The sequence below is a fragment of the Cryptomeria japonica genome, chromosome 7, assembly GCF_030272615.1.
Source record: "Cryptomeria japonica chromosome 7, Sugi_1.0, whole genome shotgun sequence".
Classification (NCBI taxonomy): Eukaryota; Viridiplantae; Streptophyta; class Pinopsida; order Cupressales; family Cupressaceae; genus Cryptomeria; species Cryptomeria japonica.
This window is the reverse complement of record NC_081411.1, coordinates 660,357,152-660,383,441: the sequence shown is the minus strand read 5'-3', so window position 1 is coordinate 660,383,441 and position 26,290 is coordinate 660,357,152. Positions and strand designations below refer to the sequence as shown.

The window sequence follows — 26,290 nt, the reverse complement described above, 5'->3', positions numbered from 1 at the left end:
ACCTTTAGTCTGATTACCGGTTGCAATCTCCAATCCAGTTTTGTTCATGACTTTGCATTTACCATTCTTGAACTGTAATTGAAATCCCTTTTCAACTAATTGACCAACACTCAAAAGATTATGCTTCAAACCTTCAACATAAGAAACATTGTCAGTATTGTGCTTACCATCCAAAGATATAATGCCTTTTCCTTTGATTAAACAAGCTTTATCATCGCCAAATCTTACTAGACCTCCATTATATTCCTGAAAAGATAAGAATTTACTTTTATCACCAGTCATATGATGTGAACATCCACTATCAATGATCCATTCATCTTTTTCTTCAATTTTAGCTGCCAGGGCCTGCTCTACCAGTGGGATAGTAGGTGCCAGTTGATCTTCTTTTATTGCAACAAATGCCCATCCATTGTCTGTCATTTCTTCATCAAAATCATTTGTAACTCCTTCATCATCATAGTAACATGATTTATCTATGTTCTTCTTAAATTTGTATCTCTGATATTTAGGGTTAGGCTTATATGTTCCTTTATCTTCCTCTCTCAATCTTGCATGTCTATCAGGACATCTAGATGCTATATGACCAACTTTATTGCAATTAAAACATTTAAACAACGCTTTACCTTCATACTTACTTCCAACTAGACCTTTAGGCATTTCCCTTGCAAATAGTGCTTCAAGTTCTTCATTTTCCCTCCTGATATCTTCAAGTTCTTTTGCATATAGTGCTTTCCAATCATATTTGTCAGATGATGATGATGATGCTCTGAAGGCTAAATCTATCTTAATTGTAGCAACATGACCAAATTTCTCAAGCTCAAATGCTGATAGTTTTCCAACCAAGGTATCTCTAGATACTGATGTATTAGGCATTATTCTCAACTCATTAATAGTAGTTACTTTCATTTTGTAAGCCGGTGGCAAAGCTCTTAAAACTTTAGAAACAATTTCATCTTCACTTAAGGATCCTCCACAACATTGTATTCCTAAAACAATTTCATTAACTCTTTCCATAAAAACAAAAATTCTTTCATCTTCTTCCATTTTCAAATTTTCATACCTGACCTGGTAACATTCCAGTTTTGCAAATTTGATATTGGTATCTCCTTCATTAAATGTCTCCAATTTATCCCAAATAGCTTTAGCAGTAGATCGGTCTGATAGTCCCATGATTTGCTGATCTAATAATGCGCTCAGAAGTGCTTCTCTTTCTTTGCAATCATTTTCTTGATCTTTACCCAAAGTTGGTGGATTAGGTTGATTCAGAGTAGGACCAACATAGCCATTCTTTGTAACTTCCCATATATCTCTTCCAATGCAATTTAGATGTGTCTCCATTCTGATCTTCCATATACCATAGTTAGTTCCATCAAGTTTAGGATTGTCATTCCTGAAAATTTTTGTTGCCATAGGATCTCCTCAAGCTGTTAGGCTTCTGCAAAAAGAGGTTTTTTCTCTGATACAAATTGTTAGGAACCAGAAGGACAACTGAGAGGGGGGGGGGTGAATCAGTTGTCAATGAATTTCAACCCAATTATAACTTAATCAAACTTAATACTTAATACCGCTAAAGCAAACTTAATGTCATTTGATAGATTAGCAGTTAATATCAATACCGGTGAAACTTAATGCATGAAACAAAAAGAGAAACAACATCCACAACACATAACATAGAGATTTTGATGTGGAAACCTTGTAAGGGGAAAAACCATGGTGGGAAACCTTACCCACAATCATATGATACTGTTGCAAATAGTATGTGTATACAAATGGGGTCTGCACATGCAGAAAGGCCAACCTTCTAGAGCACACTGCTCAAATGGGAGTCGCAATGACTATAGTGGGATGGTTAAATCCTAGAATAATGTACTACTCAAAATAACATCTCCAATGTTGGATTCAATACCGATTAAGCTTTGATAAACACCTTCAAACCTTCCTTGAACCTTCTTTATGGTCTACTCATATGATCTTCAATATTCACACATACCATGTTACAATACCATACCATAACTATATCATATGTTGATCTCATAAATGAGATCTTACATATATACAAAACCTAAGACCAAATGTGTAGGTCGGCTCACTAAGAATATTACAATTAAATCAATTATAAATAAGTCTTGATGCAATACAACATGTCGGCTCAATACAATTACAACAATATCCAATCAATAAATCATCTCCATAATGTGGTGTGCTGATCTGGAATAGATAACATATACTGGTCCATAACCTAAACCAATCTGCCGGTAACAACAAATATGTCAACCCGATTAGACCAATAACCAAAACACCAAAACCAAGTATCCAAACCATGTCTTGGACATAATCAAGTGATCTCCAAATGATAACAAGTCATCATCAGTGCCACTGAACCATATAACCTATCGGTGAGCATATACTGGTGACTGTGCATAAGTCACTGACCTTGCCGGCGAACACAATGTGTTGGTTCATCAGTAAACCAATATAGCCATAGTGCCAAATCAATAATGCAAATCTCCAGAAGGATAAGTGTTGACATCAATGACAAAACTAATGCAACACATCCATAATACCAACAATATAGCTTCTAGATATTATTGCAAAAGTACCGTCATAGACTATATTGGCTATTCACTCTTTGAGCGGCCTTTTGGTTTCTCAGACCGTAACATTAGCTTAGCCACATGACCTTGATGATAGCAGTGGATAGGGTGGCACTGACGCATCCTCCTCAGATCAATATATTTGTGTGTCGCATACTTGCACTATTTGTAAGCTTGCACATATGCTTAGGTCCTCTTGGATAACCTGTTTATCATCTCATTGAAACATCTGATTAGGACATCCATGATATGGTCGGTGTACTAGATGAGACGACAGGGACTGGAGCACACCCTGGGGAGTCCTTGGATGTTAGAGACGAGGAGGTTCATGGAAGTAGAGAGAGAGAGAGAGAGAGAGAGAGAGAGAGAGAGAGAGAGAGAGAGAGAGAGAGAGAGAGAGAGAGAGAGAGAGAGAGAGAGAGAGAGAGGTATGATGCATAAGAGGAGAGAGTTGGGTACAAATAAGTGTACAAGGTGTTAGGGATAGTAGGAGAGATAGATCTGTAGCTAGAGGGAAAGAGTGTCCAAATGGGAGATTATACGAGGGATCCAAGGAAACATAATTTATTTATTATAAAATGTTATATCGTGATATATAATTTTTTAATATATATATTAATATCATTAATTATATTATATTATGTGTATTAACAATATATACAAATATTTATATATTAAATAAAATATATAAAATAATATTTTTAAATATTATACATAATAGTAATATAATAATATAATATATTATATATTAAATATTATATTTATAGAAATAAACTAACAAGAATCAGATATCTAATAATATCAGATATCCATTACCTGCGGATATATCTGATATTCGTTACCTTTGACAAAACTTTGCAGCCTTGGAATTTGCCTTAGGATTGCTTTAGGATTTGGCTAAGACATGCCAAACCTGGAAAGTCAACACAAAAAACGTGTTTAGGAGTTTTCCTTGCTTTTCCAGACTTCATCTGTGTGGTTGATGACTTTTTTTTACTTGAAATTGATGAAATGAAAAGGGTTTTCTAAGGAGATTCTCAAATTTCCATCAATATAAATTATGCCTTATTTTGAATTTAATAAATAATTATTATTCATTTTCTATTTGAATAATGACTAATGTCCTGATTGATAGGCTGATTGAAAAACATCTACAACTTTCAAATGACATCACAATTTTTGAATCCGAAACATTTATCACATTCTATGCTTCACATGCTATAGGATTAAAAATAAAAAAATTGATTTTCGTAAAGTTTTGACCAAGTTATGGTGGTAAGACATACGAGTATTTATATTTTTAAAAACTTGTAGTAAAAAAATTATAACTAATTATTTACTTTAAAAAAATTACAAAACAATATGTGTCACATCGGGACATGAGTCTTCTACTTATATCTAAAATCTTATAAAAAAATATTATGATTCGATTGTGGTTAGGCTGGTTAGACAAATGCTCACTTCTTATCTTATTCGTGAAATTTTAGTACTATTGCATTGAAGTTTCAAATTTTCACTAAATAGATTTTTTTCTTTTAGAAAACAACTACTAGCTTAGAAACTACATTCAATTTTCTACAGATTCTATTCTTACATATTTTTGAAATAATGTTGATAACTTATTCAAATTTTTGCGTCAAGTTGCCTAAATCTATTTTTCTGAATTTTCATTGCCACTTAAGGGCCTAGTTTGGCCCACCATGATCCTTCACATACAATCATATCATCATATTATCTAACATATGCATAAAAAATAAATACATCTAACTATCATCCATAACATCACACATAGATCAACACATGATACCATCAAAGGTCTAAACCAATTTTCCCATATAATAAATATTATGTCATAACTATGAAAGCAAAAGATCAGTAAGTGACAGAAAACTTCCCATCCATGTAAAATGCTATATAAATGTTAAAAGTTCACATTATGTAGTATAAACTTTCCTAAAATATAAACATTTCTCAAAAGATTTTAGTTTTCTATGAAAATGTTATTTATTATTGAGATGTCTTGTATTCTTCACAATCTCATAAAACTTTAAATACCCAATATTATAAACTATAGAAGTACCCGAGTCCTTTAATATGGTCAAAGAAAAACACAAAAAGAAACACTCATCTCTTGATGAATCTTCAATAAAAAAATGATGAAGATTTTATTGGAACCCTTCTCAAATGAAATTTGAAATAAGTTTTAAATAAATTAGAAAGGGAGAAAAAAAAGATCCATACAAGGACACAACAACTCAAGAAAAAAGATCGAAACAAGGCAAGATGCATCTTCAACAACTAGAAGAGTTACATAAAGAAAAGGAGATGATCTAGATAAAAAGAACTAGAAGATTATGCCAAAAAGAATGTGAGCTACAAACTAGCACCTTGGTAGATAATAAGTAAACCTTATTTTGGCAAATCTTCTAGTAAAAGACACTTGAAAAATAGAAAATATTTGAGAAAAATTTTAGTAGCGATGAAATTAATAATAGGATGATAACAATATTTTAAAAATTATATCTAATTAAAAAACATACAACTAGCATAAAAAAGAAGTGTTTTAGATTATAAAAGTAGCTAGATAAGTCAGTAGAAGGGATGAGAACTATTTTGTTCAAAGTAGACAAACGATCATCACATAACTCTTCCTCTAATGACAAGCATAATAAATAAAAAGCATAGACTATCTACTTTGTAAATAATAGCATGTATACAAGAATAAAGCTTATTTTTAGTGATTACAAGTCATTAGATTTTGATGCATTCATAGATTCAAGATCAACAAAACTATTTTTCAAAACCAAAATCTATCTTAGAAACTAAAACTGAAACTCTTGAAGGGGCACTCTATTACATGCAAAAAGTTGAAAATGGGTAAATGTGCTCAAGATGTCCATATGAATACCAATGGTATAACATTTATTACTTTAATTTCGTTGAATTTAATGAAATGGATAGTGATATTCTTCTTAGGTATGTATTCCTTACAAAATATGATTTTTTTTATCTTAAGAAAAGCACACACAAACCTCAAAGACATAATAATGAGTAGATAAATATCATATTCTTAAGCTTGCTACATTCAAATTAGAAGACAATATGGACAACTTAAGAAATTAAAATAAAATGAATGGAAAAAAGAGATTCAAGAGCATTATCTACAATTAGATTCATTAACACAACATTTGGCAGCGACAATCATCATTCCTAGAGATATAGATAAGGTTCCTTTGGATAAAGACTATAAAGAGTTATTCATGCTTCCAAGTTAAGTATTGAACTTACTAATAAACTAATATATCTTGAATGAGTGGCTTCAAGATTTGAGAAATCTCATCATAGATACCTATGAGTCAAGACCTTCGATATCATTTTTGAAGAAAAAATATTGCTAACATTTGGTCTAAAAAATGCTCAAGTAGCAGTATAAACCATAAATAGATTCTTAATGAATACCAAAATCATGTGTTTTACAGGTTTAATTTAGCCAATAATTGTTAAATGATTGTTTTTTGACTCTACAAATATGGGTTCTTCAATAATATATCTTTTTGCAAATTTGAATTTGAAGAATATGTAGATGTTTTTCTTCAAGGTTCACTAATGTTGATGAATACTAAGAGGGGGGGGTGAATTAGTATACCGAAAAATACTTAACTTAAACACTTAATCAGTCTAGTAGTAAACCGGTAAAACAGTTTACAAACAAACCGGTTGACACACATGCAAACCAAATAGCAAATAAGGTATTCATCCATAGGAGCAGTAACACCATAACACAAGATATTTGACGTGGAAACCCAAATGGGAAAAAACCACGGTGAGATGAAACTCACAAGTAACTATCTGCAGAATAGAAACCAGACCGGTTAAGGTCATACAATGTTCTTTACCAGAATAGATCCTGTTAGGAATCTCAATCTCTGTTAGGAGATAAGTTTGATTAAATACTACCTTGCTAGAGGATTTTAGATCCATAGATGTGAACCACCTTGTTAGAGGATTTACAAAGGCTTTTCTAGGCCTACTCGGTTAAGGGTTTCTAACTTGTCAAAGATGTGAGTAATCAACAAGTGAGTGATCTAGCAAATTGCACAGATTGCTTGGTTAGATCCTTGATAGCTCGTTCTTAATGCATTCTAGCATTACTTCAGTCTTCAACACATTCACACTCTGCCTTCTCTCACAGACCTAAACTTCTCTTCTCTGATCACACTTACAAAAACTCATCAACCACTTTCAAAAACCCTTACTGCCACCTAAAACCCTAGACATGATGTCCTTATAAAGGAATCTGATTTCATGTCGGTCCAATAGGTTTACAATACAATTTTCTAGGTTCAATGCATCTAGACATATTTGGTAACATGACACAAAAAGCACCGCCAAAGTGTCGGCACCGCAAAACAATCAGTGGATGGTAACTCATCGCAAAATGTCGGTTGGTAACTCATCACAGAGTATTACCAGTTCATACAAAATACCGGTTTACGCAAAATACCGGTTGCCGGTTTGTCGAAAATGAAGACTGGGAAATATGTGTTCTGCCGCTTTGATCCTTTGTCCCGCTTGAGATCCTCAAACCGCTTGGGGTCTTCATACCTCTTGAGATCGGTAAACACTTTCTGCAAAACACCAATAGTCTAAAGACTAGCACATGTTACCGGTTTGGAACAATTACCAGTTGAATATAATTTATACATTCAAAAAGTGATCTCATAGCAAGTGTGTGACCATCAATGACAATTACAACATAATCATCAAAAATGCCAACAAATGTTAGGAGAGATTTATTTGAATTAATTAAATCATAATTAATAAGTGAATTATTTGGAGGCATGCTCCAACATCTAGCCAAACTAGCGCTATATTGCTTGCCTAGAGTGGAGTTTTACCCCATTATACAACATTGGTTTCTAGAGGTATTTATAGAAGACAAAGAATCCATCTTGATGCCAACAAGAATTGTGAGAAGACTTGAGTTGGATATGGCTTACCTAGAAGAACTTCAAAGAATAATATTTAGATTCATACATGTCCAAATGATTGGAATAAAATTTGGTCTCCTATTCCACATGTTTTACTTTCACCTATATCTTTTTATTATTACAAATATTTTAGTGAGCACATGTGCTTGTCTATGTCGTGATGTCAACCATGTTAAGATATGACAACAAGAATCAAACCAATAAAAAAGTAAGATCCATGTAGCCACTTATGGGTGTTAAGTGGACCATTCTCACTTTTCAAATCCCATAAAAAGTGATTGATTTAGTTAAATATTAATTATTTTTGCGCTTATCAATATCAATATCAATATCAATATCAATATCAATATCAATATCAATATCAATATCCATATCAATATCAATATCAATATTAATATTAATAGACTAATCTATTTGTGATAATTAATATTAAAGATGGTATTAGTTGTCACTATTAATATTAATAATATGTACTATTGACCTAATGATACCTATCGACATCTCCCCCTACCACCTACCATCCATCAGATGGTACTTGTTGGCATCTTCACCCACCACCTATTGTTTATTCACTTTATGGCACCTAATGACATATTTGTACATAACCTTTTAAATCTTTATTTATGAAGTGTTGATTAAGCATCTTGTCATGAGCCATTGATTTGGCCTCATAGTCCTATAAATAAGAACTCAAGAGCTCATTTTAATCATCAATAGATTTGAGGTAGTAGTTTAAAGAATCAATTGTCTTGGAATAAGCTATTAGGTATTTAGAGTTTGACAGAGTCATAGAGTCATGGGATATATTGTCTAGTGCTTAAAGTCTTGTAGAGCTTTCAAGCAAAAGTATGCACTTATCTTGCATTCAATGCAATCTTGCTAATTAAAAACTTGCTTTGTAATTTGTTTAAGTCCCTATTGACATGGACTAAAAAGTTTGGGCCATATTTGTAACTTCATTAAAATATATGTATATCTCTATATAAATCAATAAGAATATCAGATCATCCATTTGTGGTGTTAATTTTAGAGAGTTGAGATGATTGAAATATGAAAAGCTAAGTGTTTGGTGCACACTCATGCCTGTGATCTTGTTTAGGCAGTGAGATTTCATCCAAATGACATGATTCCATCAATAGCAGAACTAGAACTTTAGTACAAGAAAAACTTGTTCACCTTATGCGTATTTGAGGCAAGGAAAATTGGTCATGCTAAGGAGTATTGTACAATCTACTATACAATGATTGAAGTTTAGTATTTCCTCATGCCTTAGTTAGGTTAAAAGACCAAATTAACAATAGTAAACGAGATAAAGTATGGCAATGGATGCCAATGTGTGGTAACAATAGGTATTGCTAAGCTATTTGCTATCTTCTTGTTGAAACCCTACGCAAATCGATGAGTGACTATATTTAGAGTGTGTCTTGATAATGTATGTTGATTGTTGATGGTTATTAGTGTATGATGCTAATGGGTGCAAATTGATGATTAATGCTTGTAAAAGGTATTTTGATAGTTTGTGATCTCTCAATTCATGATGTGTGAGTGTCCTTCCATAATGTCTTTATACACAACCTTACACATAATTTTAACTTTATGATCATCCATATTATCAACTTCAAAAAATAAAAATTTAAAATTTTAAAATTAAAATTTGATTGCATCTACCGTATAATCTAAGAAACAATATCACATATATAATAAAAAATACACAATAAAAAATTAGTAGATAAAAAAGTGAAGGACATTTCTCCTCTGCAAGAATTAAATAATTTTACCTACGACTAAAAATTAGCCAGAACATAAAATATACCGCGTTATTTTGCCCCATAGTGAGAAATACTTATAGCAGAATTATGATAATCCATTGATTTTGCCTCGGAAATGGGGCTCATGGAGGAAGGGCCAAGTGCATAATAATAGCTGAATAAGTCCTTTTACTCGTGGGCGGTTACTGGTCCATTCTTCCAAGAAGCCAACTAAGAAGAAACGGGTTTCATGCCTGATTTATACTCCCATTTTCTTTGAGGTAAGTAAAATCTCTTTCTGTGATTTCGAAATGTGGATGATCATGGAGAAACTTGGAAACCCAATTTTTGGGCTTAGCTGTTGTGTGTTAGATAAAATTAAATTTGGGTATGTACAGTAAATGGGGATGTATTGATGAATTCTTTTCAGCAGTGTGGTGTAATTGTAGTCTATAATAGCTGTGCCTTAAGCAATCAATGAAAAAGGTGGAGATTTTGGTTTCGTTTCTGTCTCCATTCAAGAGAGTTCTCTTTAGTGATTGATATTAGGGCCAGTCTATTTCTCAATTTTTGACATTGAGAAAACAAAACTGGGAATGGGAAAAAAGACGTTTTTATAATATGGGTTGCCTCTTCAGCACTTTCACTATGATTGTAAGGAATTGATTAGGAGAGGGCTAATTTGAACAGGCGTGTCTATTTCCCCACAGATTGTTATTGATGTTCATAAACAGTGGATGGGCGTCTAAGAAGGGTTGATTTGGGAACAGTGTAATTGGGAACATTTTAGATCCCACATGTTGTTTGACATTCTTTTTGAAAAACCTAGGAACAATTTTGGGCATGCTAGGCAGGCGCCCTCGCCCATTGCACCCTGTGGGTGTGGTGCCTGCCTCCTTGAGATCCCTAGTGTCTGATTCTCAACGGGCCAGATTGTTGAGCCGGTTGTTCTTCTGTAGATTCCTAGGTGGGGTTTTAGTTCTCACATTTATCTTATTCCGAGCAATTACCACTGGCCAATTGTATGCCCCTCGACCCAGTACAATGCACAATCCTAAACTGGATTCTGAGAAACGATTAGTTCTCATGACCCTTGAGTACAAGAAATCCACATTCAGTGGCAATGGTGTCTATGCTCAATCCATAGCAAGATCTCTCGCCAAAAGGGGGAATCATGTCTTGGTGTTGAGTGCAAAGCCAACAAACAAGACCATTAAACTAAACAATGGTGAGATTTCCAAGCAGGAAATGTTACAAGAGACTGAATTAAGGATGTATGAAATAGATGTGGAAGTAGAGGGATCTAAATGGGGAAGATTGGACTGGAAAAGTCCATGGCGTAATTTTGCAGATGGGATCACAGAAAATGTTGTCAAAATGGTTGTTGAATTCAATCCATCATGGATTTTGGTTGTAGATTGGTCTGCACTTCCTGCATATTTACGCCTCGGGGAGGCTACAGGTATCCAGCAATGTCCAATGGCTTTTCTAAACTTCCGCATATATTATATATCAGAATATAAGGGCAGTGAGGGAATGAAGGAGAAAGATTTCTATAGGGATATGGAGTCAAAGGCTGTGTCAATGGCCTCTACTATCGCTGCATTGAGTTCTAGAGATGCTCACATACTCTCAACAGAGCTGGGATCTGGCATCTCTCCAGGTGTTTTACCAAAGCCCCTGTTTCCTCCTCTTCGAGAAGACATCCGGTCTTTGGCTATGTCAACATTAAAAAGTTCAGGTGACTGGAAGAAGGGAAGGAAGTATATTTCATGCTGTGTTCGTCTTTCTCCAGAGAAGAATGCCGATCTTTTTGCTTCTATTGTTGAATCTCTTGCAGGTTTTATGGAAGATCAAGGCATTTTACCTTTTCTATGTGGCGGAGCTCATGGTGGTGGGGAGTATGCAGACAGTATTAAACAGAGGGTTAGGGTTGCATTTCCAAAAGCAGTGATTTATGAAGGTTTTATGGGTCCAACTCAGCTTGCTGATGTTTTTTCTCAAACACTATTGAATGTACATCCCTGCATTTATGATGCATATGGAATGACCATAGTGGAAGCAGCTGCTTTTGAAGCTCCTTCAATTGTGCATGTTGGCTTAGGTGGTGCAGTTGGAGCTGCAGAATTTTTGGATCCTGAGAAAGGACAAGTTTTTGGTTTAGATTTGTGTGCTCCTATAGAAATAATATCCAGTAAGATAAAGGGGTTGATTATTGATGATTTGAAGCTAACCCAGATTGGTAGGGAAGCAGGCTTACGGAGCCTTTCATGGGATGAAGATGCCAATGCAGGGCAACTCTTGAAAATTCTGGAGAGTTCCTCTGGCACATCTAAATCAGATATTGAAATTCAAAGTTTGGAAGACTACAAGCACAAATAAAAGGTCAGGATTCATTTGGTCAATTTTCTGTGTAATTCTAAAAATCGAATTCTTAGAATATACAGTATATTGGCTTGGAAGCATTAATAACATTCTATGGGTCACAAGACACTTTTCTAGTTATTATTGTAAGGACACTCTGCAATATGCTAAGGTATGCAGAAGTTTTCACAAACTGAACTAATGCCCTTTTCTCTTGCTTTTTCTATTTGTGTGCCAGTCAGTATGCTTCTCCATCTGCGTGATATTGGATCTCAATACGTTTTAAAAGAGAAGCATCACTGTATTCTTATTCATTCAAATAAGAAATCTGATGTAAAATAGTAATGCAGTCAGTTCCAGTGAACACTTAATCTCTTTTTTGGCTTCTAATTTGGATGATATAAAAAGAATGCAGGATGCATCCTCCTTCTGTAGTCTTTACCATTTGGTCAACTATATGCTACATGGGGTTCTTATCTTTTCAAGAATCAACCTGCATCCACCAGGAATGCTTGCCCAGCTTCGTTTCAGGTAAGAATCATTATAGAATATATGTATGCATATCCTATCCAGCACAGTTTATAGGCTGGATATGCCTACATTGCATTTGCAAAAAGTCTGCTCTACACATGGACCTTTGCCTTTTGGATTTTGAAGACCTATGATGGTTTTGGACACGTCTCCAATTTCTGAACCAGGATACATGTTCTCATGATTCACAGAAACTATGATGGCTCAGTCACTATAACAAATCCAGTCTGTCATGTCATTTAGCATGCATGTTGTAATTAATTAATGTGGTTTACAATTGGTGGACTAAATTTCCCACATCTTATTTAAATTGACGAAGAGATTGCATGCAATAATTCTTTGCAGATTACAATTAGTGGATACACTTTCCCACTTCTGATAGGAATTGTGTAAGGATGTAGATTTTATTGAGGCTATTGGTGTCATGAACTACAGATCTTTTCTGTCAGTTGAAGGCAGTACAAGTTGTCCAATGAAGATAGCTATGGTCTCTTCTGTCAATTGAAGGTAGTACCGGTTGTCCAATGAAGATAGCTATGGTATTTTTTACGGCTAAACAGAAATCTTAAATCATATCACATGTTGCTGCTAATAAATATTTGGCAATTTTCTGATACTGATTTATTTGAAGAGTGGTTACATGTTTTATTTGTGGTGACTATGGACTCTTTTCAATTAAATTTGTACCTACCTATTTTTTTAAGGATTTAGGAACCATATAAGGCTTCAAGGCACTTAAGTTGGAAGGTGTTAATTCTGATCTTTTAATTTTTTGCATTAGAACTACATATCTTTTCAAACTACAATTGCTAGTTTTTTGGGGGCCTTATTAAGGGGATTAAACTTTTATCCTCTGGATTGAGGGGCCACTTAGCCCACTGGGGCTTGAACCTGGGTGGTTTGCACTTTGATGCTCTGCCTCAATTGCTGCACCCAGCTGTGGACAGTGTTTAGTTAGTGGCATGGGAATATCCTAAATCAATAGGTATTGATTCCCTTGGCTTATTGATATGCAGAACGAATATGTTGTTTGTGATTATGTTAACTAAGGATAAGAGTGAAAGCAAGGCATAAAGATTCTCTTACAGAGTAACTTCGTATCAATAAACAGTTTGCTTTTCCCTGAAGAATGATGATCAAATGCAATTCCTATCATGAGTTAGAGTCTAATTATCATTCCATTGGTAACAAAATCTGCAATCTTGAGCTGTGATTTTTCCTTTAAAGTTTAATGCTATCTATCAATTGTTATAGCTGTGCATCTATCAATTGTTAAAGCTTTTTCATACTTACATAGTTCCATGTATTCTTTTGTAGAGATATATGCACTTCTGCAAAATATGATCCATAGACATGGCTTTGCTTGAGTGGTTGGGCTTTGGCCCAGTAACTGGTTTTAGATGTTCTTGTTTCACTCATGCAAGTATCTTGAGATCTGGCTTAAGGCAGATACTTCAAACAAGAACATAAAACTTGTGAAATTTTAAGTTTTGCAACTTATACTGCATTGTGGTCATCTTTCTAAATCATGATAGAAATTGCAACAATAGAGTGATCATCCGTTTTCTGTGTTTTTTACAAGTTTATAAAGTAGAGATTATGAAGCCAAAAGTTTAAAAAGGATTTTGTGGAATCAGTCCATTGGATCAGGTGTTGTGAGAGTGTTTGTTTGATCAAGTTATCCTTCTTTACTTCATTTGTTGCGAACTTGCTTTTGATGCATGGGAACCATAAATGTTTCAAGGCCCTTTGGACGTACATAAAATGTAAACTGAGCATATCATAGAAAAAAGAAGCCATAATGAATAGAAAAGAAATATATGAAGTTTCAGCAAATACTACTGGATTTTACATGGTAGCCAGATTGAAGTATTTATATATCCCCAAAAAATTAAAATGGAGTTAGAACTGATCAAATATGGAATATATGTACTATACAAATATCTTAGATAAATTATTTAAAGGAAAAAAAAAAAACCATCTAATTTAAGACGGATAGTTGAGATTGATTTAGCTATTGCAATAAATGCATAAAATTTGAATAAATAAAATAATCATACTTAGCTTTAGATCTACAGTGATTGATGTGCTATTATAAGAGAAATTAAGATTTGTTAGGCAACAACCTTAGGGCTAAGAAAATTGTTGTGAGATGATCAGATTCATTTATGTTCCCATGGATTTGATCTTCATGCACGAGGATTTAAGACGCTAAAGTTGATATGTGAGATCTATTTGCCTTGAGGTTTGGATTTTGTGTATGAAAGGGATGGTGTTGATCAGTTCAAGAGTTTGGTACAATGATTGGAGATAATAAACGAACATATGTAGTAATGCACTAATTGCCATCAAATGTTAATGATTCAAAAAGGACATGGTTTGTACATGGGAAGCGAGCACTTTCAGTTATAGGTCCAAAAATAGGTTATAAATGATAATTTTGTGTTTGCATTTTTGGATTCCTCTTGAGAAGTTGTGTGATTTTAAAAAAGTCACACTTTGTTTTGAGTCTGTGCATACAAGTTTTGGCTTCCAAAAGGTTGAAAAGATAGGAGTGGTTTTATTATTTCTAATGGCAGTTGAAATTGTTGGGGTGGTTTTTCAACCTTGAGCAGTTTTTGAAAGTGTCAATGGCAAAATTACAATCGTCAGGGGGGTTGCTAAATCTGTTCTTTACTAACATCGTCAATTTTGTTTAAGCTCAAAAGAATGTCTTGAGATATAATTTTTTAGTCAGTTCAATTCTTCGATCTTTTCGAATTCCATCATGAACGGTGTGAATCGAGTTTTGTATTTCAAGGATTGGGAGTTGTTTGTGAGGTTTTTTTGCTCATATTCTTGATTGTGGTAGCAAAGGGCTAGGAAAATGTAAGAGTTGTAATTGGTCTTGGGAGAGTGTTTTAGTGTTTTCAAGAAAATCAACAAACTAAAGGTAGGTAAAGTGTATGTTGTTTGGAGTTCAAAAGTACCTCCTTGTCTACAAGACACACAGCCTGAAAGATTTAATAAATAAAAAATAGATAAATTGTTGTCACGTCATCTTTTAAATCACTTTCATTGCAGACTCGAACTTGAAGAAGGCATTTTCCACGACTATAAATTTCCCGTCACAGGAAGACGAAAAAATGTTTTCTTTACATATATTAAAAGCAACGAATTTTACCGATCTGAGATGCGCCCGCCCTAGAAAATATTAAGGGATTTGATATCAAGAACGGGTGTTGAATTTTGGGTAATGGAGACTACTTTTACTCATCAGATCTTTTCAAATGGTGATTGTACCCACTCTATAAAAATATTATTTCCATTAGTTAGATAATAAGAATCATGTCCAATGGAGTGAAATTTGAAGTAAAAAAAATCTTCAAACATAGAGGGAAAAGCCATAGAAGGGAAAAACATGTCTTAGAATATAGATAAGTAAAAATATCATTCCTTCATTTATATAAAGGCATTTTTTATCTTTTTTTCATAAAGGAATTTTATTTAGAATAAAATTTATGTTTATATGAATTTGTTTTTTAAAGATGACCATTTAAATAAATAAGGTTGATGATAGGATAAAATGATTAAAATATATATATATATATATTTTCTTAGCAAATAAAATCAATATGTTCAATTATTTGTAAATCTGTATGAAATTGGTATTTTTTAGCCATTATAAAATTTAGTATTTAAGTTGAATAAATTACTCTTGTTTAAATGGCTATATTTTTTTATTTTAAATGATTATAGTTAGAATATTATATAAAATATGTTCAATTTAAATATTTATTAGTATAATAATATATATACAATGTTTATATAAATTTTACATTCTTAGATATATATAAAATAATATATAATTAATATATTATATAATTTCTACATATAATACTAATTAAAGTTATTCTAACATTATACATTAAAAATAAATATAAATAATATATAATTTGTTTTATTAATTTGACACTAAGGAGGTCAAAACCATAATACATCGAATATCGTAAATGGTAGACAAGAAACTAAAAATTGTAAAATTCTCCTTAAAAGCAGACAAATCTATACCATAATTTACTCTACAATTGTTGTACTTAGGCTCTTTATTAGATTTCAAATTTGTTTACTACATTTTCAATTTTTAATGCGCCTCTTTTATCTCTCACTCTTGCCCCCTATCTCTCACTATCTTTGCATCTCTCCCTCTCCCTCTCTATCTATATATCCCTCTCTCTACTTGTCTATATATCATTTTCTATATTTTTATTAGAGCATATTTGATAAGAAGAATATTGACCTTTTGTCTTCTTTTTCTATTATATTTAATTGAAAAAAAATACGAAAGTTAAAATAATGTTGACATAACAAGGTGTCATTTCTTTTTGGGGGTTTTTACATATAAGGGATAAAAATATTTATTTCGTGTTTTTAATGTTTAAATTTATAAATCATTTGTAAATATAAAGTTGTGTTTTATTTGTTTTTTGGTATTTAATATAATTTGTATTTAGAGTTTGTTAGCCAAATTTTATTACAACCTATTTTGATCTAAAAAGATCTACACATCTACATCATTTGATATCTTGTAATAGGCCGCTTAATGTCCTCTTCATTACAAATTTGAATCCTAAGTTCTAAACTTTAAATTTAGTGACTACAAACATATATTTATAAGAATTTTATGGTCCATTTATCTCTCTCTCTCTCTCTCTCTCTCTCTCTCTCTCTCTCTTCTTCTATTTATATCCCTCCCCTCCTCTCTCTATATATTGAGCGCTCTCTCTGTGCTCTCTCCCTCTCTACCTATCTCTCTCTCTCTCTCTCTTCCCTCCCTCCCTTCTCTAAATATCTATCTCCCTCTGTCACTCTTCTACCTATATCTCTCACTTTATCTCCCTATATCTCCCCATCTCTCTCATCCCTTACTCCCTCCATATTTCCCTATCTATCTCTCTATCTTTATATCTCTTTCCCTTTCTCTTCCCATATATCTTTACCTTTGTCTCTTTTTGTTGACATCTCTCTCTCTTGACCTCTCTCTCTCTTTCTTTGTCACACAAGCAATGGACATATCCAATGATGTGTGCCTAATGAAACCTTTATTCTTGATAACCTTTCATTGAAAGAGTTATTCAGAAAAGATTCTACAAAGGTCAAATTTTCTTGGCATAATAACCCTTCAGATCCCCTAGGCTCTCTATCCATCTCTCTCTTTATTCCTCTCCCCCCCCTCCCCCTCTCTCTCTCCAACCCCTCTCCTCCTCTCCCTCTTGCTCTCCCTTCACCATATCTCCCTCTCTCGCCCATCTCTCTCTCTCTCTCTCTCTCTCTCTCTCTCTCTCTCTCCATATCCATCCATCTCTCTCCCTCTCCCTCTCCTCTTCCTTGACCTCTACATCTATATTCTCTTTTCCTCTCTATCTCAATATCTCGATATTTCTTCTTTTATCTCTCATTCTATATGTATCTCATTATCTCTCCATCTATCTCTGCCCCATATCTCCCCCTCTCTCTACCTTTCCTAATTTAGAGGTTTTGTTTTAATCATGTTTAGATCATTAACACTATCTCCATATCTCTCTCTCACTCTCTCGTGCACACACACTCCCTATTTCTCCCTCCTTGTTTCTATCTCTATATCTTTGTCACTCACATATACACACTCACTCCTTGTTTCTCCTTTCTTGTCTCTATCTATCCCTCCTCACTCTATCTCTCACTATCTCTATTACTTATCTATATCATCTCCTTTATCTCTCACTCTTGCCCCCTTTATCTATATCTTCCCATCTCTCTCTCCCTCTTTATCTATATATCCCTTTATCACTTCCTATGTCTTTATATCTCTCTCCATCTCACCCACTCTCTCTCTACTTCTCTCTATTTTTTTGCCTCCTTATCCATTTCTTTGTCTCTCTTCCTCATCCCCTCTATATCTCCTTAGATTTTGATATGTTCATCACTCTATCTCGTCATCTATATATATCTCCATCTCTCCTTCTCCATCCTCTATATGTCTTTATCCTCTCCCTCTAACCCTCTCCACCTCTCTATCTATTTCTCTCCCTCTTCCTCTTCCCCTCTATCTTCATCTCCCCCCCTCTATCTCTAGACATGTCTACCACTATTTACATATTTGTCTCTCTTCCTCTCTCCCCCTCTTCCTAAACCTATATATGTCTCCATCTCTCCATATTTCTTCTAATCTCTCCCTTATTTCTATCTTGTTATATTTTTATCTCTCTACCTCTCTCTCTATATTATGCCTTAGCTCTATCTTTTCCTCTCTCTTCCCCTATCTATATATTTCTCTCTTCCATCTCTATCTATCCCTCTCCCCTCTCTCCACCCCCATATCTCTCCCTCTCTCTAATTTTCCTAATTTAGAGGTTTTGCTTTAATCATGATTGGATCACTAACACTATCTTCATATCTCTCTCTCACTCTCTATCACACACACACACACACACACTCCCTATTTCTCCCTCCTTGTTTCTATCTCTATATCTCTATCACTCACATATACACACTCACTCTTTGTTTCTCCTTTCTTGTCTCTATTTGTCTTTCCACCCTCTATCTATCTCTCACTCTCTCTATTACTTATCTATATTATCTCCTTTATCTCTTATTCTTGTCCCCTCAATTTTTATCTTCCCATCTCTCTCTCCCTCTTTATCTATATATCCCTTTATCACTTCCTTGTATTTATATATCTCTCCATCTCACCCACTCCCTCTGCTCTCTATTTTTTTTGCCTCTTTATACATTCTCTTTGTCTCTCTTCCTCTTCCCCTTTATATATCCTTAGATTTTGATGTGTTCATCATTCTATCTCATCATCTATATGTTGGCATTATGGATGAATTGATTATGTGTTGCATTGATGTTTTGCCATTGATGGCAACACTAGATGTGAAAAACATCTAAGTACCAAGAAGTGCCAAACAAGTCTCCCCCTGTGGAAAACAACCAACAATCTGTGTGAATGATATCTCTATAAAGTTCTGAATAAATCTCTCCCCCTAATTTATACAACTCCTTTTTCTTTATTTTCACATCAATATCTCTTCCCCTTTGACATCAATGCTAGAAATATGACAAAAATATCAAAGCAATAATGTAAACCTTTGTATCTCAAAGCTGACCACTCCCCCTAAGTAGTAGCACCACTCATCAGTGCCGAAATGAATAATGTCTCTAGTAATGCATGTTGGACTGATGACAAACTGCCCTAACCTGTCTCTCAAATACTCAAATGATTCCTTAGACACTGGTTTAGTGAATGTATCTATTCTTTAGTGTTCACATAAACCAATTTGACTTCCTTTGCTTCTACCTTGTCCTTCAAAAAGTTATACTTTATTGAAATATGCTTAGTCTTAGAGTGAAATACCAGATTCTTAGACATGTCAATAGCTGCAGAGTTATCACAGTAGATAACTACTGGTTCACTACAATTTACCTTGATATCCTTCAACATTTGCTTCATCCACAAGACTTAAGTGCAATTAGTTGTTGCTGCAACATACTCAGCTTCTGTAGTAGATAAAGAAATGCATGACTGTTTTTTGCTGATCCATGAAACTAATTTCTTTCCAAGAAAGAAAGCTCCACCAGAAGTGCTCTTCCTGTCATTAGTATCACTTGCCCAATCTGAGTCAGTATATGCACATAAAGTGAAACCATATTTTTAGATATTACTTTGATATCTTGAAACAATACTTACTACATTCATAATATCTGGTCTAGTCTGAGTTAGATATAATAGACCACCAATCATAGACTTATACCTTGTCGGATTTACCGATGTAGAAGTATCCTTGATAGATAATATCTTACTTGTCACCATAGGAGTACTTACTGGTTTGGAATTATCCATACCAAAATTCTTCAACAATTCCCTCAGATACTTAGTTTGATAGATAAAAATGCCTTTGTCAGTTTGAGTAATCTACAAACCTAAGAAAAATCTCATCTCACCAATCATGGACATTTCAAATTCATTCTTCATATCGTTAGCAAATTCCATGCACAATTTATCTTCTCCTCTAAAAATGATATCATCAACAAATACTTCAATAATCAGAATATCATTATCAGTGATCTTATAATATAAGTTTTTGATTAAGTAAAAACAAGTTCTAAAGGGACCAGAAACCCTATACAAGACAGGTTTTAGAAGGACCTACAACCCGAACCGAAAGATAAACTTGAAAGACCACTCAAAGAAACAAAACACAAAAGAGATTTGGCCCAGCCAATCAAAAGAAGGGAAACAACATTAACCCCCACCAAAAACCAACAAGCTGCAAAAAATCAGCAGCCCTACCCCAACCAGGAAAGACCAAGAATTTGACCTACCCTTATGGGATCGAAGGGTCATATCAAAAGAGGACTGGGACAATTTAGATTTTTTACTTTTAATAGTAATCCATCCCTCCTCAACCCTAGAAGCAGCCTTTTGCCAAGAGGATGGGTCCAAAATAGAGGACCTCCCATCATCGGGAGGAACAGAGCCAACATCCAGAGAGACAGAGACAATAGAAGATCCAACAGCAATCTGAGATGTGGGAGGGTCATCCATCGAAGAAGAAGATCCATCATTTTTCAAACGATCACTTGGGATGCCACCGCAGACATTCACACATTCCTGAGGCATGACAACACCAGAAACAAGAGGCGTACCCTTAGTCTGAGGAACCTGTGCCACCACCTGGGAGAAGCTTTTCTTTTTAACAAAATAGTGTTCAGAGGATGCACCTTTCCACCAAGAAGCAGATCTTTTTTTCTTTTTATCTGTCTCACACCCTGCAGCAACATGTCCAGTCTGAAAGCACTTACGACATCTAAAAGGGATACCTTCAAAGTCGAGTGGTTGGACCCAAGATCCTAAGGAAGATTCAATCTCTAACTCAGCTGGAAGCCCTTTAGAGACATCAATGTTAACCAAAATACGAGCATAAGTAAAATGATAAATTTGGTAAGATTCCTTATCAATCATTAGGAATTCACCTAAAGCCTCCCCCACTTCCTCTAGCAGAGAATCCGTCCAAAGATGAAGGGGAAGGTTGGGGAGCCTAACCCAAATAGGAATCTCATTAAATGAATCAGTAGATGGATTAAAGCTTGAGCACCATGGTTTAACCATCAAAACATGTTTGTCCTCCCAACTGAAAGGATTAATCCCTAAGATTTTTGATCTGTCCTCTGTAAATTCAAATTTAGCAATGAAAAAACCCTTGGCTGAGGGAAAAATGTTAACTGAACCTTTTATGATCGGTTCCCAGCTTTGGGAGATCCAAGTGTGCAACTGAGGAAGGCTTGGCCAAAAACCCCAAAACCTGCAAATCAGACCATGAGCTTCAAACACAGAGGAAGTGTGGATGATCTTCATGTCAGTATCATCAAACACCTTGAAAACCAGAGGTTTGCAAATAGAAACTGCCACAGGCCCTAAGCCACTGATACCCCGATCAACAACAGAGGGCGCTGGAAGCACCGTATCACCATCCAAAACCCCCGCAAAGCTCCCATGCACAACACTAGGACTAGCCGCACCAGGGGAAACGGGGGACTGGACGACATCACCAGCCAACATCCTTAGGGCAGCGGTGGCGACAGCAGTAGTCGCAAACGACCTTAGGGCAGATGGCATCACGACAGTTTTAGATTGAGAGAAGTTGAGTTGTATCTTATAATATAAGTTACTATCAACACTGCCTTTAGTAAAACCAAGCTTCAAAAGATATTTATCCAACCTTGCATACCAAGCTCTAGGAGCCTGTTTTAATCCATATAAAGTTTTCTTCAATCTGTAAACCATATCTTTATCATCTGTCAGTGAAAATCCATCAGGTTGCTCAATGTATACTTCTTCTTCACCATTCAAAAATGCACATTTAACATCCATTTGATAAACCTTATAGTTCTTATAAGCTACATAGGCAAGAAATAGTCTAACAACTTCAATTCTAGCTACAGGTGCAAATGTCTCACCATAATCAATTCCTTCCATTTGAGAATATCCTTTACAAACCAATCTAGCCTTGTTTCTTACAACTTGACCATCCTCATTCAGTTTATTCCTAAAAATCCATTTAGTTCCAATAACATTCTTATTTTTAGGTCAGGGAACTAAAGACCAAGTCTCATTTTTCTCTGTCTGATATAGTTCATCTTCCATAGCCTTTAACCAATATTTATCCTTACAAGCTTCAATAACAGTTGCCGGTTCAACTTGAGAAATAAGACATACCTCTTCATTTGCCAGTTTTCTTCTTGTCATAACTCCCTTGTTCCTATCTCCAATAATTTAATCTTCAGAATGATTTAATCTTAAATACCTTGGTGTCTTTTGAACTTTAGGTTCATTGCTCTGATCATCAGTAATAGTTGAATTTTCTGATTGTGCCGGTGTAACTGTCTCAGTTTCTTGTATCGGTTGAGGCATTGCCGGTTCAATTATGATCATTTCCACTACCAGTTCCCTGTCATATGATATAGAATGATTTATGTACTGCTCATCCACTTTCACATTAGCACTCTCCACAATTTCCTGCAATCTTTTGTTATAACATCTATATGATTTGCTTTGAATTGAATAACCAAGAAATATTCCTTCATCACATCTAGGATCAAACTTTCCAATTGAATCATCTCTTTTGATAATGCCAAATGGGGAGATTGTTGGCATTATGGATGAATTGATTACGTGTTGCATTGATGTTTTGTCATTGATGTCAACACTAACTGTTATAGATGATTACCGACAGACAGGTTTTGGTTACCAGTAGAAGATCTAGTGTGACCGGCAGAAGATATTATCTGTTGGTCACTTCTGACATGTTTGGATCAGTGAAGTATGTTTGATTTCATGTGTTATATGCTCCATGAGAATGTTTTGGTCAGTTGGTATTGGCTTGGTATTGGATGCTATCATACATTCTGGTAAACCCTTACCGACATTGGTTTAAGGCTCTATCGACATAGCTTTCACTGAGGAATCTTGACAGGATGCATAATTGGTGTTGGTGCAGCTTCTTCATGGATTTCAAGATGCTGAAGATGTTCTTTGATCGTGCTTCAACTGCTTGAAGACATTGCTTGCATGGTGGACACATAATAGGTCTGGTACCTATCTAGGTTATGGACCGGTATCATGCTAACGTGTACTCTACACGTTACTGGGATGTTTCGAGATAATCTATGGATTTATTATTGTTGTTTTGGTCTTAAGCCGACATGGCATATCATTGTAATGATCTTATTGTAATATCTTTTAGGTGGCTGACCTAATTGGTTTAGGCTTTAGGGTTTGTATATATAAGAGGTAGAAACTCTTTATAGAATATCATGGTTAAGGAAAAGGTCATGGTTAAGGAATGTAATGTGTGAATATTGTAATATCATTCAGGTAGAGGAGTTGGTCGATCATAGGTGATCAAATTGGATTCAAAAGAGGATTTAGTCCTTCGACATTGAGCTTAACCGGGACTGTAATCAGGCATGATAGATGCTAGCTTTGGCAGTTCACTCTATTGGATTGTTGTCCATTTATCTTGAGATGGTTGTAGCCTCTCTGTAGTCAGTGAAACTCTTTTGTAATGAAGAGTACGCTCTAGGCAGTGTGCCTTCCTGCAAGTGCAAGCCCCTCATTGTAACACATACTTTCTGTAGAAGTATCATCTGACTGTGGGTAGGCTTCCCACCCGTGGTTTTTCCCTTTCCGAGTTTTCCACGTACAAATCATGGTGTTATGTGGTATGGTTGCTTTGCATTGATTATCTATTTAATTGTTAAGTTGTATTGTTTACCGGTATCTGTTCCTACCGGCATCTGTATGTGTTTAACCGGTACTTGATCTGTTTAAAGGTTATTAAGTGGATTAAAAGTTATAATCCGTTAACAACTTATTCACCCCCCCCTCTCAGTTGTTCACCGGTTATCCTAACACTATATATATATCCATCTCTCCTTATCCATCCTCTATATCTCTTTATGTCGACCTCTCTGTCTCCCTATCTCTATCTTTCTCTCCCTCTAACCCTCTCTATCTCTCTATCTATTTCTCTCCCTCTTCCTCTCTCCCTCTATCTTCATCTCTCCCCCTCTATCTCTAGCCATGTCTCCCACTACTTACCAATTCATCTCTCTCCCTCTCTCCCCCTCTTCCTAAACCTCTATATCTATATCTCTTCACCACATTATCTCCATCTCTCCATATTTCTTCTAATCTCTCCCTTATTTCTATCTTGTTATATTTTCATCTCTCTCTCTCTCTCTCTCTCTCTCTCTCTCTCTCTCTCTCAATATGCAAAGAATAGACAAAAAAATATTAACCTTCCACACATTTTCAGCGTACCCATTGCACACAAGGTGCCATTGCTAGTTAGAAGATGAAGTTAATTGATGAGGTGAGAAATATAAATTTTATTTATTTATTTTGGCGAACTGCTACAAGAGGGCTTACCACCCTTTATTATAGTAAAAACAATTAGAGACCAAGTCACAGAGATAAGAATATGAGTCATAAGTGATAAACCCTTCAAAAACTCAAATTGTGTTGGTGTTAGAATTCATTCATAGCTCCTACCTAAGACACCTACATATCCATCTTATTATCAATTGGACCATCTGGATATGGACACACTAATAGCTAGATTTTTAGAAATGTACACAAACATCACAACTGTCATTCCTTATTCATTTGCTTCTTTGGGAAAAAGGTTCAAATTTGGTTTATCAAAGGCATTCATGACATATCAAATTTTCTTCTGTAGCAATCCCATGATCATTGCATATGGTTTGTCCTTATTCTCTTTTCACTTCTTTGTCTATAGTCTCTAGTAGGGTATCCCATGGTTGACATGATCCAGTCGTGATAGAGTCTTCCATTTGATCAATAACATATTTTGAAAGTAGATTGGTCGCATTGTTAGTGTCATGATAAATATGCTTGATTGTGTGATTTGGGATGGAATTGAGAATACGACAAATCACGTCCAGCCACATTTTTAAGTTTAGCTCAAAACTTGATTAGTGCTAATGGCATTAACTATAATTGACGAGTCACCTTCGATGTACAAACAATTTAGTTTTAACTCTTGACACAACTCGAGGCCTTATAAAAGGGTCGACCTTAAACCACACACACTAAGCAACATATTAAGCCTAGAGAATGTCAGTCAACTCTGAGTGCTTAACACTTTTAAGCCTAGAAGTCAAAGCTTAGTGTGTTTGATTTAAGCTAAATTTTGCAACATTGTTTGTGTCGTTTGGTAGTTTGATGGATGTCGCAAATAATTTTATTTATTTATTAAAATAGATAATTATCTCTCATTTGATTAATGAACAAAAGGATAATATAAAATAGAAAATAATTAATGGATTAAAGGATAATGAAAAATAAAAAATAATTAATTAAAAAAGGATAATTGTGATGTGATAAATGATTAATTAATTTGGACTAATCTATGTGAATAATTAGGCATGGGTACGAAAAAAATTATACTTATGTACACCTATGTATGAGTACTATGTATCTATACAAAAATACAAATGTGTACCTACAAAAGAATACAAATGAGAAAGTGTGAAAATATACGGGAACCCTAAATTATGTTTGTTTCTGGAGATAGCGAGGTAAAGGAGCAGAGTGTGAAGAAAACCCTAGCAGCATTGCGAACAAGAGCAAGCCCTAGCCCACCGAACACATTGTAGGCAACAGTGGCTGCCATTTTGGCAGACCTTGCTATTATCTTTGATGTTGAAGGATCGTTTCAAGTTATAGCAGCTACATCAAGAGTATTTTGGGAAAAGATCTCAACCAATACAGGGTTTATAAAAAATGGTGAGGTTGAAGTCTGCAGGGAAGGGGGGACTACGACTTCTCTTTCCTCTGCAACGACTTTTAATGCTTTGGTGTCTCAAGTCACAAAAGAGAAAGATGTCGGGAGTAAAACCCTCAGAATTCAACTTCCTGATAACATTGTTGAGGTCATTACAGGATACCAACTGGGTAAAACTGCTATTTTGTTTTTTCTACATGGTGTTTCTTCAAAAACTAAATTCTACAAAT

General features: G+C 34.8%; 1 protein-coding gene across 4 annotated transcripts; it reads left to right on the top strand.

Moving 5' to 3' along the window:
- Positions 1–9,367: 9,367 nt before the first annotated feature.
- LOC131071196 (uncharacterized) lies at positions 9,368–12,844 on the top strand. Of its 4 annotated transcripts, XR_009112485.2 has the most exons (3): positions 9,368–11,718; positions 12,113–12,228; positions 12,574–12,844. XR_009112485.2 is itself a non-coding variant. In XM_058006918.2 (2 exons), exon 1 carries the CDS (start codon positions 10,177–10,179, stop codon positions 11,713–11,715), a length of 1,539 nt encoding a protein of 512 aa, XP_057862901.2. In that variant the 5' UTR covers positions 9,368–10,176; the 3' UTR covers positions 11,716–11,718; positions 12,113–12,844. The 4 variants fall into 4 exon arrangements, 2 of the variants coding, with proteins under 2 accessions (XP_057862901.2, XP_057862900.2); XM_058006918.2 differs by having other exon boundaries at positions 12,113–12,844; XR_009358348.1 differs by having other exon boundaries at positions 9,369–12,228.
- Positions 12,845–26,290: the final 13,446 nt, after the last annotated feature.

Bases quoted from the DNA above. Each gene is read 5' to 3' on its own strand.
- LOC131071196 (XM_058006918.2), top strand. From the start codon at position 10,177: ATGCTAGGCAGGCGCCCTCGCCCATTGCACCCTGTGGGTGTGGTGCCT.